The following is a 16,779-nucleotide window of genomic DNA, read 5'->3' on the forward strand; positions in this document are numbered from 1 at the left end:
TCTTGAAGAATTTGGGATCGCCAAATTTATACAAAAACCCTCTCTGATATATACCGCCAATTTCCATCATTACTCTGAAGATCTGCCCCATCTCAGAGTCACCTGGTTTTATTCAGTAGCTCTCTCACATTTTTCAGGAGGAAGGCACACGCGCAGTATTGCATATCAGGCAAACCCAGTCCCCCTTTCTCATTCCTCCTTTTCAACTTTTTCACTGCGATAGGCACCCACTCTAAGGCTCATACAGAGCTACTGATCTTTCCCTGAAGCTTGCTTAGCCACTCTTTATTAAACATCAGGGCGACCGCATTAAAAGTGAATGAGAATTGAGGTAAAATCACCATCTTAATTAAATTGACCCTCCCTATCATGGTAAGGGGAAGGCTAACCCACTTCATCATTAACCGATAGGCCTCCCTAAAAATCTTACTAAAGTTAGCTTCTGCAAGCTTATTTATGTCATGAGTTATGATGATCCCCAAATATTTTACTTCCGTTTTAACTGGGATCCTATCTGTACACGTATTCCAAGCCATAACTCCAGTCTTTTAGTTATTCCCAGCATATCCACTAAATTTCCCAAACTCCGTCGTCAGCTCATACAGAGCTATCATCGTTTGACCTAAATTGGCAGTGTAAGCCGTCAGATCATCGATGTATAGGGAAACCTTCTCTCACCATTTCCCACAGCGGAACAGGAATATCCTCTGATCTTTTCTAAGTTTACAAGCTGGAGGCTCTATATATAGGTTAAAAAGTGTCTTGTTCCTCTTTCACTTTTCAAAGGGCGAGTCAAGGAGCCATTAACCAGAATTCTTGCCTCACGATCTTGGTAGATCTTTTGTAACACCCCAGAGAAATGTCCACCCAAGTTAAAGACCTTGCATACAGTTCTCAAGTAACCCCAGTCAACCATATCAAATGATTTTGTGACGTCTACCATTACTACCGCCAAGGGTTCATGACATGTGTTAGCGAGATCTATTGAGCCTATCAAACTTTGTGTTAACTCTTGCATCAATATTCCTTTCACAAAACTCTTTTGATCCACATGTACAAGATTTCCCAGGACTCCACTTAATCTATTTGCCATAATTTTTGCGAAGATTTTATGATCACAGTTTATCAGGGATATTGGCCTATATGAGTTGCAAGATTTAGGGTCCTTCCGGGGTTTGAAAATTAATATAATAATTGATTACTCCCAGGACGGGGGAGTGTGCCTCCCCTTTCTAAGATATCATTGCACAAATCACAAAAAATTAGTTATACACTTTCCCAAGGCCCTATAAACTTCTACAGGTAAACCGTCAGGATTTTCCTAACTTGCCTGACTTAATAGCTCGATCCACTTCCTCCAGCTCTATTTGTTCATTCAGACCTCCACTACCCTTATAACTCAAGGTAACTAAACCCAACCCTTCTAACCACATCTTAACTTTCTCCGGGAAGGCCTCTAATTTATCCGTATATAGTTCTTTAAAGTAATTTCGAAAGACTTCTCCTACGTCCTTGTCGCTTTTTCTGAGACTTCCTGAAGTTACGTCCCATATTTCTGTCACCCTATTTCTAACTGTATTAGATTTTATTTCCCATGCCAACAATTTGCCACAATTTTCTCCATATTCAAAATATGCTATACTGCCACATGTTGACACACAAATTAGTATTTTAACACACAGATTAACATGTGATAAGTAATGATTATGAAGCACTAAAGTATGCTGTCCCAGTAGCTTCTTAGACTCTATATGTTGCCTTTCAGCTAGTGCATTTAGCCACAGTTAACCTTGAGAAACACAGAGTAGTCAGATTAAAAAAGAGCAAGCAGTGCATTAGACTGTGTGGTTTGGCATTATGGACATGAGCAGTTCGTTGATCTACTGCAGGAGAATGTGCAGCACAATGTACATGGAAGCACACTCCATAAACTTAGTACATACTGGCAGAATGAGCACCATATCCGTCCAGCGTACCATAAGTGTAGATAGTTTATTGCTGCAGAATTTTTTATATGAAAACAAATCGCCTCAGAAAAAGGAATTTGTGATTTGGTAACATAGAAATTATATATTATGTACTCAATATCATGTTTAAGGGTCTGATTTAGATATTGGTGGGAGGATAACTCTGTCACAACTGTGACAGATATCCCATCTGCCGAAATCTAAATCCTATAGAATATAATGGGATTTTGATTTTTGCCGATAGGATATCCATCACCGTTATGATGGAGTTATCCATCTGCCAATATCTAAATCAGGCTCTAAGTATTCAAGACTATTTCCAATAATAGCGCATCTGGAGTTTTATGTTAAAGGCTTCCATAGAAACAGTGGACAAAAATAAGTGGTGGAAAAGGGAACTAAAGAGAAGACGAAGAGTAATAGGGAGCAGAGACTGCTGATACCTTTCGCCTTTGTAAACATTTTTGAAGGATATGTATATCTTATTTGCTCATGATATAGTGATATGTTAGGATGATCTTTAGGGGAGTCCATTCTCCATGTCTCTGTGAACTTAAATGAGTTTGCCTGATTTGTTAAATTTGTTAACATCCTCACTGTTGCATAGTTTCACTGTACATCTCCATAAAACAAATGGAATTCTATCACATCTCTTCAAAATCATTACAATTAACATGTACTGGTTAGAAATTACTATATCAATCCTTGGATTCCCTAAAATCTTTGAACTTTTTAAGAATGGGAAATGTATTCTTGCTTGTGTAAATTGTTTAAGTTGTTCAAATGCCTTTGTATAATATGGTCAGCTTCCAGTGAATTTTCCATACATTCTTTGTTTTTGACAAAGAAGTGGAAAGGAGGGTGTGAGGAAAGTAATGTCAAAACTGGATTAGGCATGACATCAAATCTGTCAGATGATAAACAGGAATAAAGCTGGTGCAGAAAGGACCAGCTCACAATATGTTGTGGGGGAATTACACCAACACAGTTCCCTGGAAGATACGGCCAGGTACCTAGCACAGAGATTGTGGAAAAGCACTGGTGTCCTACAGGAGCTCAGGACAACCTGTGTGACATGCCCCTCATACAAATTGTCTCCTGATGTCTAGAGGCATCAAATAATTTCAATATACATGTCTGGGTGTAGACTGATGTTAGACAGACATATTTACAATGTGTCTTTTACTTTCTATTCTCTGAATAGCTTGTTCTTTCTTTTCCTGCCTGTCTTCACGTCTGCCATCTTTCTCTGTTTGTTCTCTCAATTTTCCTCTCCTCATTTTCTCTCACTCCTTATTCTTGTCTTCTGTTTTTTCGAGCCTTAATCTTTTTTCTCTGGGTTCAGCATTCATTCTTATTTCTATGTTCCTTGCTCTTATTTTTTTGTTTGAATCTGTTTATTACTTCTATTCAATTATACTGTAAACGGCCTATCAATATATTACAATACTCATATTTCTGCGGTAACGTAGTATACATAACATGTACTTTGTGGTTTGTATACACATTGTTTAGTACAAATAACATGACAAAGGAATGCTTGATGTAATGTGGTGTTTCGTGGCACAGGGAGTCAAATAATCAATACTTGAATCATTATAGACTGAATTAAATGAGCGCAAAGCCAGCAGGCACGCATTTGTACATTGCCCTTATCTAGAAACAGCTGAAGCTGTCTGGACCAAAACAGTAAAACACTTATTTGAACTAGGAGTAAGGAATTCAAGGTCTGAGGGGTGCGAAATAGGTGGATCTATTAGCAGGCAGGTTACAAAGTCAGTGTCACATCTGTGCAGAAGGGAATAATGACTGCTCAGCTGTAGTCACTGTATAAACATTGACTAAGAATTATTAAGTGACTGACTGGGGTGTGTTATAGTGACGGGGAAGGAATTATTGGAGTGTGTGCAATGCATTTAGTCATCTGGGTTGCGACGGTGGTCCCACCACATATGCCACGTTCCTTTGTGGTAGTTCGGTCACATGTGAAGGTGCATCAGGTCCTATGTGAGCAAGTCTGCTAAGATCATGTCCCAATCGGGGGCTATTGGATATTTGCAGAGGACGTGAGCATCTTCCTGGTGGAGGGCCACACTTTACGCCTGTGACCAGATCATCATGGACTGTAGCCAGGTGTCATAGCGTGGCGGGTCAGAGGACCACCATCTGCGAGTAATTAGGCCCATATTTATACTTTTTGACGCAAAACTGCGCTAACGCAGTTTAGCGCCCAAAAAATTTGCGCCGGCTAACGCCATTCTGAAGCGCCATGCGGGCGCCGTATTCATTGAATGGCGTTAGCCGGCGTTAGCCGACCGGCGCTGCCTGGTGTGCGTGAAAAAAAACCACATACACCAGGCAGCGCCGGCGTAGGGAAAAATGGCGTTTGGGCGTCCAAAAACGGGGCAAGTCAGGCTGAGGCAAAAAAAACGTCTTAACCCGATTTACGCCTTTTTTTTTGGGCGCCCAGACGCCATTAACATGACTCCTGTCTTAGCAAAGACAGGAGTCATGCCCCCTTGCCCAATGGCCATGCCCAGGGGACTTCTGTCCCCTGGGCATGGTCATTGGGCATAGTGGCATGTAGGGGGGCACCAATCAGGCCCCCCTATGCCAATTTTTTTTTTAAAAAAATACTTACCACAACTTACCTTCTCTTCCCTGGGGTGGGTCCCTCCATCCTTGGGTGTCCTCCTGGGGTGGGCAAGGGTGGCAGGGGGTGTCCCTGGGGGCTTGGGAGGGCACCTCTGGGCTCATTCTGAGCCCACAGGTCCCTTAACGCCTGCCCTGACCCAGGCGCTAAAATCCGGCGCAAATGCGGGTTTTTTAGTCCCGCCCACTCCCGGGCGTCATTTTTGCCCGGGAGTATAAATCCGACGCAATAGCATCGCAGTCATTTTTTTAGACGGGAACGCCTACCTTGCATATCATTAACGCAAGGAAGGTGTTCACGCAAAAAAATGACGCTAACCCCATGAACTTTGGCGCTAGACGCGTCTAACGCCAAAGTATAAATATGGAGTTAGTTTTGCGTCGAATTTGCGTCGAAAAAAATGACGCAAATTCGGCGCAAACGGAGTATAAATATGCCCCTTAGTCTCTTGGCTAAGATGGGGCCAGGTCTAAAAACCGTATCATGATTCTGTGTTTTTGTCCTTGTGAAAAAGTGCCAGTATGCAGGCTTCCCAAGTGAGTGGGATGGTTCAGATCACACAATGCAACAGACAGTGCATCACTGCACTCCAATAGCATTATATGTGTGAGTAGGACCATAGCATGTGCAGTAGGTTTGCGTATAGTAGGTGACAGCGTGGGCATTCTGTGCCTGTTCCATTAAAGTATCCATTGATTTTGGCAGCGGTGAGATAAGCCCGTTGGGTAATGTTATATTGAATTAGGTGAAATCTGGTATTACTTGGCACCCGTGTTGGGCTTTCCAGCATATCGGACCATTCCTTGTCTGTGTACAGCATACCTTGGGTGGCCTCCCAAATGATCTCGGAATGGTGTGAGTGGCAGAGAGGTGTGCTGTCTTAATGAGTCTGCCAGCCAACATACCAAGTGCCTACCATTGCCAAAAACATGTAAGCATTGTAATGAAAGGTGCTTGGAGGGTTCATGTGTCATGTCATGAGTGGGCGATGAAGAAGAATGCCACCATGAAGAAAACCAGTTTCCTCCATTAGAGCATTGTATGTGAGGAGAATGCGGTTTTCATATAGGTTGCTTAATGTATAGATTCCAGCAGCATGCCATAGTGCCAGTTCCGCCAGTGTCGTAATAAGATGGCCCCATGGTGTCCCCAGGTGAGCAATGGCTGGTGCGTAAGGGATCGTCTCTCTGGTGAGGTACAAACTTCTGTGGAAGCAGCTTTGCGCTACAAGGAGAGCTTGGGTCTGGGGAATAGGAGTTTTAGCACAGGGATGAAGCAATAGGAGTATGTCAAGGAGACTCCAAGGCAGAGACACCGTGATCTTGTCATTCAGGTTGTGGGAGGCTAGCCTCTGTGATAGCCATTGCAGCTGGTCTGCAAGGTAGTAGTTAGGAAGTGCCAGGCCACCCTGATCAGTGGCTCTATATAATTCAGTAAGTACTACTCTACAGCGGGACTTGTTCCAGGTGACTTCTTGAATGGCACATTCAAGAGATCGGAAGAAGGAGACAGGAACATATAGTGGGAGATTAACAAAGTATTAGAGTAAGTGCGGTAGGGAAACCTTTTCTAGGAGTGCCACATGACCTGTTACGGATAAGAGTAGTGTCTTCCAAAGACCCTTTGGGATTTGAGGGGCATTGTGGCCATCAAATAAGTCCAAGCCCAAATGATTAATCTGGATACCTAGATATCTGAAAGTATTGGATCACCAGAGAAGTGAAGGGACGGCAGAGAGTGGGTCAGGGTTAGGCATGGAAGGTGTGAATGGGAAAATACATGACTTGGATCAGTTGACAGATAGTCCCAGTATTTATGTAGAAGTGGTAAGCATGGTGGTTATTTACATGGAAATCTCTGAAAGATCACATAGGTAAATTAGGAGGTTGTCCACATTGAGGGACACTTCAGGTATACCATCCCCCATAGTTATACCCCAGTCATGGCCCTGCACCCATAAAGCAATTTCTAAGGGTTCTATGGCTAAGGCAAAGAGGAGACAGGGGACATCAGTGCCTTGTGCCCCTCTCTATATTAATAGGTGCAGATATGAAAAGCCCTGTTTTTACTAAAGCTATTGGCGAGTTATACAGCAGGCGTATCATTTGTGTGAATGGGGAGCCCATTCCGAATCGTGTCAGGGCCCAGAGTAGGAAGGATCATTCTAACTAATCAAATGCTTTCTGCAAGTCAAGCACTAAGCAGTCTGCCTAAAGCCAGTGCAAAGGAGCGTATTTTAGAATTCAGAAGAAACGTCATATATTAAGGGATATGGTGTGGGCTGGCACAAATCCATTTTGGTCTGTGTGGACCAAGGTGAGGACTGGGGACACCATGCGGTCTGCTATGATTTTAGCGAATATTTTGTAGTCAGAGTGAAACAGTGCTAATTTTCTGTAGGAGGTGTGTTAGGTCTTTGTGTGGTTTGGGTAGTGAAATTAGGAATTATTTGCGTAATGTATGAGGGAGGCACACAGTGGCGAGTGCTTCCTCATAAACTGCATGTAGGCAGGGTGCTAGTAGTGATGCATATGCCTTGTAAAATTCTGAGGGCAATCCGTCCAGGATGGGGGTTTTCCTGGTAGCAAGGGCTTTGATGGTGTTTTGAATCTCAATCACAGTGATGGGTGCATTTAGCTCCAACCTCTGCTCTGTCATAACCTGAGATAGGGGTAACATGTATAGGAAAGCATTAACGTTGTCATGAGAGGATGTCGTAACTGATCGGTAAAAGGTGTTATAGTGGTGACATAGTATGTTGTGTATGTTGCACTGTGTATAAAGTAGTGTGCGTGTCTCTGAGTGCAGTGCCTCTATTAGATGTCAGAGGACATTTAGCTTGATCAGCCAGGCAAGGAGGGAGCCAGCTCTAACCTATGTTGCATGTGTCCTAGCAGAATTTGCAGAGTAGTTCAACCACTGTAGGCATTCTAGGAGCATGGAGTGTTTTTCCTGGGCTGTGTTGAGTATCAGCCAACTGCTTGGGTCTTGTATTGTAGCTTTTTTAAGATGCAATAGTTTCCATTCCACTGCAGAGACCTCCCTATCTAATTGTCTACACACATTCCAAGTCAGCCTCAGACAATGGCCTTGGATGGTCGCCTTATAGGCATCCCATTCTGTGGAGGTGTGTTCACAAAGCCCTAGTTGAGATCAAAATATTAAGTGATCATGAGATTAACAGACTCACGGAACGAAGGGTCCTCGAGTGCCGCAGGCTGTAGCTGCCACGTAGGTACGCTAGCAATATCCGTATTGCATTCCAGTTGTAAGCACTGAGGGTTATGATTGGAATTTGTGCTGCCTAGATAGTCAATTCGCTATGGACTGGACAAGATCAGTAGTACAAATCAATATGTCGATACGTACATATAGTCCGTGCAGAACTGAACAGAAGGAGTAGATTTTGGTGGAGGTGTTACAAAAACGCCAAATGTCTATGTTCCTTCAACTTATTTAGCCTTTCATTCAATCCTAGGCTGCTATAGTCCATTTTGGGCCACACACGAGGTAGTATTCTGGACTGTCCTCAAGAAATAAGGGCGAACTGGTCTTTTCTATGTCACAGGCTTGGCAGGTTATTTGTCTCCCTTTTCATTTGATATTCCATAGACAAATGCAAAACCGATTTAAAGCAACAACAGGAGCAGTTCTTCCACTATGATGGCATGAGGTCCAGGTTAAGGGCTGGATCACTGCTCATTTCAGTGAGCCAGGCAAGCAGTTACATTCCTTCTAGCAGTCTGCTACTATGACTGAAGTCACCACCTGGTACTTAATACCAGTTGCACCGCTTGATCAATCCAAAAAAAGTTCAGAATTCACCTTAAAGGCATGTGATGCCGAAGTCCCACTTTCTAACATCACAGTCAACAGCTGCTATAGTGGCATCACTCATGTCAGCAGAGAAACAGAGGCCAAACTTCTTACACTTCAACAATACACAGTGGTTGGCACCAACACTCACCATGAAATACAGCAATAACGGTCTTTGCACGGATGGTTTGGTTGGTATGGGTGAACCGGAAAATGAACCTGTTTCTTAACTTGATGAGAATCAGTATCGAACTTCATATTGACTTATCTTTTTGTATTATTCCTCAGGTGGTGGGTCAGATTGACCAGCTAACATCAGACTTTGAATTCGACATGGAGCCAGATGACTGGACTACAGCCACGGTTAGCAGCACATCAAGTAGCGAGAAGGGCGGGTTCCTCTTTGATCTCAGCCACCTAGATTTCATGAGCTCGGACATCCTTTCTGACAGCTGGGAATTCTGTTCATTCCTGGAGGCCTCCACTCCATCGGACTCAGGGGATGGTTCAGGGGAGCAGCCCGGCCGACCACCTGACTATCGACTAATGAACGGGGGATTGACCCCTAATGGGCCAGGGGTGGAGACCCCTGACTCCTCCAGCGAGGAGACCTTCAGCTCTATCCCCAACCACCGGCCTCCACAGAGGACTGCAGGCACGCGGGAGCGGGTACGCTTCAGTGATAAAGTGCTATACCATGCTCTTTGCTGCGATGATGATGAGGAGGACCCAGACCGGGATGCAAATAATGATCAGGTAGTGGAGGCACCACTGAGATGTTGGGACAAGCAAGGTGTGGCAGCTTCACCTGGCATTCCCATTGCTACTACCAAGCTACTACGGCCTGCCTCAAAACAAATCCAAGTCACTGGAGGGGTCCCTTACATCACCAGTGGTCAGAGGAAGGTAACGAAGAACAGCAGCACTCAAACAGTCTTGGACAAGAGTACCCAGACGGTGCTGCCATATGTTTCAGATAAACAGAAAGCAAAAGGCAAAAATTGAAGTCAAAAGAACACACACAATTCATCATTTATTAATATAGGAACTTACAGTTTAAAAATATATTTAATTCATTTAAAAATTGGGAAAAGTATGTAACTACCTAATGTCACTTTTTTGAGGCTCAGGGAATTTTATGGTTTTACTGAACGGAAGATAAGGAAACAAATATGTATGAATAGTCTATAGGATAAAGTTCTATGGTGCTGCAAAAGTCCCCTCCAACGATGAGTCTACCGGGGTTCTGAACTGAGTGCAGTGATGCTCTTGTTTTGAAGTGATGTGCTTCTGTAGGGTGAACGTTGCCCTCTGTGGTTTCGTCACAAGCAGGATATCCAGTGGCACGCACATAACAAGAGGTGGGCAAGCCTGGCATGCAAGGGTGCTGGTTATGGTCTCCTAAGGTATTTCGACTGGACCTCTGCGGCCTCTCTGCATAGGATCCCGCACTCTTTGTCTCACATTGAGAAAATGCTGTTGTCTTCTTTTTTTTTTGTAGATTTGCAGATGCTGTTAGAACGTCTTCAAAATAAAACAAAATGCGCCCTTATCATACATGTATGAACAAGTAATCTTGGATTTAACTGAGTGGTGTTTTCAATGGTTTAGCGATGGTATCTAGTAAAGAGCTATGCACTACTTGATGGAGACAGACAACTTCGAAGACCTAGGACCAACACACAAAGAGAGTTCTCGACATTTTATTTAAATTAGGTACCTAACAATATTTATGCAGTTGTTCAGCTGTTACTGCACCAACTCCACACCAAGCTACACAGGTACACTAGTGTGCTCCACTCGACAATCACGTATTGCAGTTTTGAACAAGGAGCCCTGATGCTTTGGATCCAGAAAGGGAGCTCAGGGAGAAAAGAGAGGGCATGACAGTGACATTAAGGTGAGCGTGTGGGTCAGTAAGGGTGGGGGTCCGTTTATATCAAGGATTCAGAATCATAGAATAAAAAAGATTGATGTCAGACTTAGGAAAGTTGACAGAGAGGCAACAAAAAGGAGAATGGATGTGAAAAATTAATCAGGGTTAAAGTGCCTTCTCTGTGTTTGCAGTCAAAAAATATGAAACAAAAGATTGATGTCCTCAGAGTGTGCACAAACAAGGAGAAAAAAATGAATTGTTTAAATAAAAGTGGTAAATAAACTTAAGAAGACAAGCGGTTGTACCAAAACGTGCATCGTCATCATCGCTATATCAAACTAACATAGATTCAGTAGTCTGGGGCCAATGTCCAATCTGGAGTCCCGTGTTCTGTTGTGAAGTTCCCATTGCTGGTGGAACACATAATGGTAGAATTCATTATTTGGGCTTCCAAAGAGAATGGTTTGCACTGTGCATCAAGCGTTTGTGTTTTGACAAAAGTGTCGAAATTTGCTGGACTTCTGATGGAAAAAAGACGCAATTAGATGGAATAAGGGTGCAAATGAGTCATAGGAAATGTAAAATGCAGCTTAGCCAAGTAAATCATTTGCTTCTGACTTAGGCAAGAAGGGATGTTTATCAGTGGAAACAACAAGAACGACAGTTAAGAGGGGCACACGGAGATGCTGTCAAAGGTTTCCGTAGACTTCCTAAAGTTCCTGCAGTCAGATGCTCTCCATAGAAGTAGCACTACAGTCTGCTTCTGAACATATCAGGTCAAATTGAAAAACGCTGCCCTTCAGTTGTTCAGTTTTTAAAAAATGTTCACAACAAACATTCTTGCATTCTTTTGATGAAATCCCATTAGACTTTGCCAGGCGTTTCGAGGACCAAAGAAACAACTGTACTTTTTGTTGTGGGCTTTTCACACCATGCACATGACCTTGCCTCTCTTCAGACTTGACCTGGATGCCATTATTCGTTGATTTGTTTCAACAACCAAGCTTTGTTTTTGCACTGTAGAATTTTAGCATTTCAAGTGTTGTGCTTGAAACCAATGTCTTAAAATACACTGGAGTCCATTTGATGACTTGTCACGTATCAAGGCAGGCATTTTGGAAGAAAAAACACTCCCCACAAATTGTATCACTGTCCTCTAGAGCACATTTTTAAACACAATGATAATCAGGCCATCATTGTTCCTAACAGTCAGAATATAAATTACCGTGCTTTTTACCTTCTTAATCCAGCTCTGGTGGAAAAGCCTGGGCTCTTGACTTTCTCAAATCTGTATTGATGGCACAGCCAGGCTCTTTAGTTCTTTAAATCAACACTCATAGGGTTTCTTAACCATTTTAACAATTAGGATGAATGACAAGGCTCAAGTGCATTACTTCTTGAAGGAACTTAATTTTATAGTAACCTGATTGCAAAACAGACTATTAAGAAGGAAAATAACATTGGTCTGCAAAGAAAAACAAAGAGGTATCTGAAACAGGTGCTCTTCAACGTAGGTAATCCAACTGGATTCATTCTTAGAGAGAGCGAAACATGTAACCTCACATAACAGAGACTATTCTCAAACTCTATCAGAATGTTCTACTCCAATTGAATCACGTACCAGGCGAGCACATATAATTTACACGCTAGGCTCTCTACACAACAGCATAAAAGTATCCCACAATTTATGTCCACCACATGTCAAGCTATATTTAAGGACCATCAAAGAATTAGCCGACCCTCCTTCTGCCCTTGTGTAAATTAGAGTTAGTTTCGCAAGATTTGTATGAATCCCTTACACGTTTTTTCTGAGAAAGTGAGTAACATTCGAAAACACATCACGTCCGAGGCAATGTATGCAGAATTTAATTTCCTCTGATAACAAACTGAGTTATTTTAAACCTTTTGAATTCACAAGTCTAATAAAACTCGCTGTCTAAGCTGAAATCTGATTCACCTAGAGACCCTTCACAGTTTTGTGCTTTAAAACTGATTTACTCCACTGCGGCCATACCTCTAGGTGAAATCCTTAGGATCCGGAGGCCTCCAGACGGCCCACACTCCCCCCACCAGGAATGCACGAGACGACAAGCTTTATTAGTTGGAAGAAGTATCTTTTATTTTTTTAAAAAAAGACATCATATGAAATAACTCATAACTTCAACAAGCCAAACATAAAATAGCAAGTATAGCAAGGTTAGCCAATAAAGAAAACATTTTTATTTACATGTTACTGAGAAATTACTTGTGACCATAACCAATCTGACAGGATCCCTTCCTGTCCTGAACCACCATTTGGACCACACAGGTGACCCGTGTCTCACCTGTATCCGTAGGAGGGACGGTTACCCTGACTACCCGGTGCCTTGTCCTCCAGTTTAGGGTTCCGCCCCCCCTCCAAACACCAACCAGCCCTGGGGTGTAATGGGGGGAGCCAAGAGCTGGAGCCCCATGTTCTCCCCCAGCGATCTGAGGTCTCTTACCCCCTGATCTGGTGTGTACATCCGCTGGTTGGCTCAGAACTTCAGGATCCTATCCCAGATGTCCTCCTGGGGGCCCCACCTTGGGGACCCCCTCCTATTGTTTCTAGTCACATTTTTATCTCAATTTCCCAACTTCCTTCCAAACTACTAACATAAAGGAGAGGGTGGGTGGGACAAAGGCGAGCCGCACGCCAGGTCCCGCCGCCACGCACAGGTAAAGAAGGGGTTTCCCTTCTTGGGCGGGCCCTTTAAATAGCCCCCCACCAGTGCGCGGCTGCCGGAACCGGCGGGCGGCCAACGTCGGCCCCACAACATGCCCCCTGTGGCATGACTTCCGCCCCAACGCCTCGCAAGGCGTCAGGGCGGAAATCCGGCCGACTCCCGCACCCCCGGCAGAGGGGAAAAAGGGGGGTGGAGTGCCCCAGGGCCTCGGAGGCCCCGTCCCCTAACGGGCCACGCCCCCCCACTGCGGGGCGGGCGCTCTACCCTAAGATCCGGAGGCCTCCAGACAGCCCACACTCCCCCCACCAGGAATGCACGAGACGACAAGCTTTATTCGTTGGAAGAAGTATCTTTTATTTTTTTTAAAAAGACATCATATGAAATAACTCATAACTTCAACAAGCCAAACATAAAATAGCAAGTATAGCAAGGTTAGTCAATAAAGAAAACATTTTTATTTACATGTTACTGAGAAGTTACTTGTGACCATAACCAATCTGACAGGATCCCTTCCTGTCCTGAACCACCATTTGGACCACACAGATGACCCGTGTCTCACCTGTATCTGTAGGAGGGACGGTTACCCTGACTAACCAGTGCCTTGTCCTCCAGTTTAGGGTTCCGCCCCCCCTCCAAACACCAATCAGCCCTGGGGTGTAATGGGGGGAGCCAAGAGCTGGAGCCCCATGTTCTCCCCCAGCGATCTGAGGTCTCTTACCCCCTGATCTGGTGTGTACATCCGCTGGTTGGCTCAGAACTTCAGGATCCTATCCCAGATGTCCTCCTGGGGGCCCCACCTTGGGGACCCCCTCCTATTGTTTCTAGTCACATTTTTATCTCAATTTCCGCCACAAGGGTGACCAGGGCCCCAAAGGTCCTTTACCCTCCCCACCCAAAAAGAGGCTGCGGGCAAAACCCCACATGTCACGGATAAATTGATCGGTTCCCTCGTCAGACAAATGCACCTGGTCATTGTGAAACATGTGCACGCCTTTCAGCAGTTTGTGGGGGATATTCCATAGGCGCCCAGGGCCTGGGCAGAGTTTTGCCATCTCGGCATTCAGTCGGCGAACTGACACATTGATGGTTCGAGATCTTATCCCTGCCCCCCACTTACGACGTGGAACCATGTGTGACCAGGCGAATGCTGCCCCCGGGAATTGCTTTGCCACTTTTGTGATTTCAAGGAATACCGTCTCCCTAAGGGTCTTCCGGCCTAAGCGCACTAAATCATTGCCCCCCAAGTGAATGATGATTAGGTCCGGAGACTGCAGTCCCCCTCGACTACTCGCCAATTTGACCAAATGTTGCAGCTGGGTGATGCCTCCTCCGCCAATGCCGCACCAACGAAAAGCCACGTTGTGCAAGTCTGCCGGTTTTGACCCACGGCGCTGTTGCAACCGGTATGCCGCCCGACGGACAAATGAATGCCCCAATACCCAGACTACTCTCTGAGGCATCTGACTGAAAGAAAAGAAACATGCGCGTGAGACATCACCACTGAGCAACCCAGTCCCTGTTACACCAACTCTGGCCTGATGTAACGTTTGTAACATTCCGAAGACCAACGACCTATATTTTTTACAGCGGACGCTGGAAGGCCTGCTGCCGCCGCTACCGTGGCTGCGCCAATTCTAAAGGAATGGGATGAGTATCCTTGCTGATCCACTCCGATTGATTTTAGGGACAATTTAAAGACTTCCGCGAATTGGTAGCGCGACAGGCAGTCTCCGCAGGGGTGAATAAAGAAGGCCGTCGACTCAGCCATAGGGCGCACTGCCATATATTTGTTGGTGATTAACACAGGACATAAGGGGGAACCAAGCGCCTCACCGAGTGTGATGCGTGTTCTCTTCTTCAGCTGGTCGGTCTTTGATTTACGCAATATAATGTATAGAGCCCCATTGCCAACCGTTACGTCTTTCTGCTGTAGGCCCCCCAAGTGGTCACCCTTGGAAGAGCCTACTAACTCGCTGATGCGTAACGCCCCATAAAAAGCCAAAGTGAAGGCTGCGGCGAAAAGCGCCGCCTCAGCGGGTGAAGAGCAGACGGTGTGGAGCGTCCCTAAAATACTTTCTAGCAAAAAAGGGGTGACGGGACGTCTGGCATCAGAGCAACCCGGGGATCCCTTGGCCCAACCCGTAAAGCCTGTCTTACGATGAAAGTATTCAGAGGCCTCTCCAAATTGACTACCTTCGCGAAGAAATGTATCGCTGCCAAGTGGGCCTTCGCGCATGACACAGGTCGACCTAGGCTACGCAGATGTTGAAGGAACGCCCCCATTGCTGGTTCAGAAAATGTGTCCGCAATATGCCGGGCATGCAAGAACCGTCTGTAAAGTAAAAAACTGTTCTCGTAAGCTGTTTTTGTGCGTGGGGCCAAGGATGATGCTACTAAGTCTGAGAGGGAGGGGCACCAATCTTCCACAGAGATTCTGGGAACTTCGTCATCTTCTTCTTCGCCTGGGGGTGATACCGCAAAAAATCCTGCATTAATGAACGAGACAAGGCGTCAGCTACGTTGTTATGCACCCCAGGTACGTGCTTTGCCTTGAATGTGATGTTGTGCTGAAGACAAGCCAGAATCAGGTGTTTCAACAGACGCAAGACAAAGGGGCAGGAAGCCCCTTGGCGGTTGATAACTTCTACCACCGCCATGTTATCTGACCAGAAAATTACCACCCTGTTCCTGAACTCCTTTGCCCAGATGTTCACAGCGACCACAATTGGGAATAATTCTAAGAACGCTATATTCTTGGTCCAGCCCCACCTGACCCAATCTCTAGGCCAGTCCGCCCTACACCATAAAGGGCCCAAAATAGCACCGAAGCCTATGCTACCCGCGGAGTCAGTGAAAAGGCCCAGCGTAGGGCTGGATATTGCTTTGTGCGGCCAAATGACCAACCCATTGAATGTCCTGAGGAACAGATCCCACAACCTCAGATCGTCCTTAACCTCTCTAGACAGCCGAGTGTGGTGGTGTTTTTCTTTCAGCCCTGCCATTGAGCGAGCTATTGACCTAGAAAAGGGGCGACCCATGGGGATGATTCTTAATGCAAAGTTCAGCTGACCCACCAGTACCTGAATCTGGTGCAGGGTCACCTTTTCTTGAGACAACATAGCCTTAATGGACTCCTTGAAAGCCAACAGTTTATCTAAAGGCAAGCGGCACTCCCCGGCCATGGAGTCGATTTCAATCCCCAGGAAAGTGATGCAAGTAGAAGGGCCGACCGTTTTTTCGGGGGCCAATGGAACCCCAAATTCTTTGAACAATGCGATTAAAGCTTGAAGGGCCCAGCTACATCTATCAGAACTAGGGGGTCCCAGAATCAGGAAGTCGTCTAGGTAATGAATGACCTCCCGGTGTCCTGTACGTTGTGAGAATACCCACTGAAGAAAGGAGCTGAATTGCTCGAAATAACTGCAAGATATGCTGCAACCCATGGGCATGCATTGGTCGAAGTAGTACTCCCCCCTGAATTGAAAACCCAGCAGGTGGTAGTCATCGGGGTGCACGGGGAGCAGACGGAAGGCCGACTCAATGTCGGTCTTTGCTAACATAGACTCCCGGCCCAGTGCTCTAACTTTCTCTACCGCATTATCCACTGATGCGTAACGAACTGAACATAGCTGCGGATCGATGGCATCGTTAACTGATGACCCCCTTGGGGCTGAAAGATTGTGGATCAATCTGAACTGACCTGCTTCCTTCTTAGGAACCACCCCCAACGGGGAACAAACAAAACCAGATAGTGGGGGATAC

General features: G+C 45.2%; 1 protein-coding gene across 1 annotated transcript in view; it reads left to right on the plus strand.

Moving 5' to 3' along the window:
* INSYN1 (inhibitory synaptic factor 1) overlaps positions 1-9,988 on the plus strand; it is a 317,639-nt gene extending 307,651 nt beyond the window's left edge. The window contains exon 3 of the mRNA XM_069222226.1: positions 8,725-9,988. Coding sequence (XP_069078327.1) covers positions 8,725-9,441 — 717 coding nt within the window. The 3' untranslated portion in view covers positions 9,442-9,988. The remainder of the gene's footprint in view (positions 1-8,724) is intronic.
* Positions 9,989-16,779: the final 6,791 nt, after the last annotated feature.

The sequence above is a fragment of the Pleurodeles waltl genome, chromosome 3_1 (assembly GCF_031143425.1).
Source record: "Pleurodeles waltl isolate 20211129_DDA chromosome 3_1, aPleWal1.hap1.20221129, whole genome shotgun sequence".
In the NCBI taxonomy this organism is placed as follows: Eukaryota; Metazoa; Chordata; class Amphibia; order Caudata; family Salamandridae; genus Pleurodeles; species Pleurodeles waltl.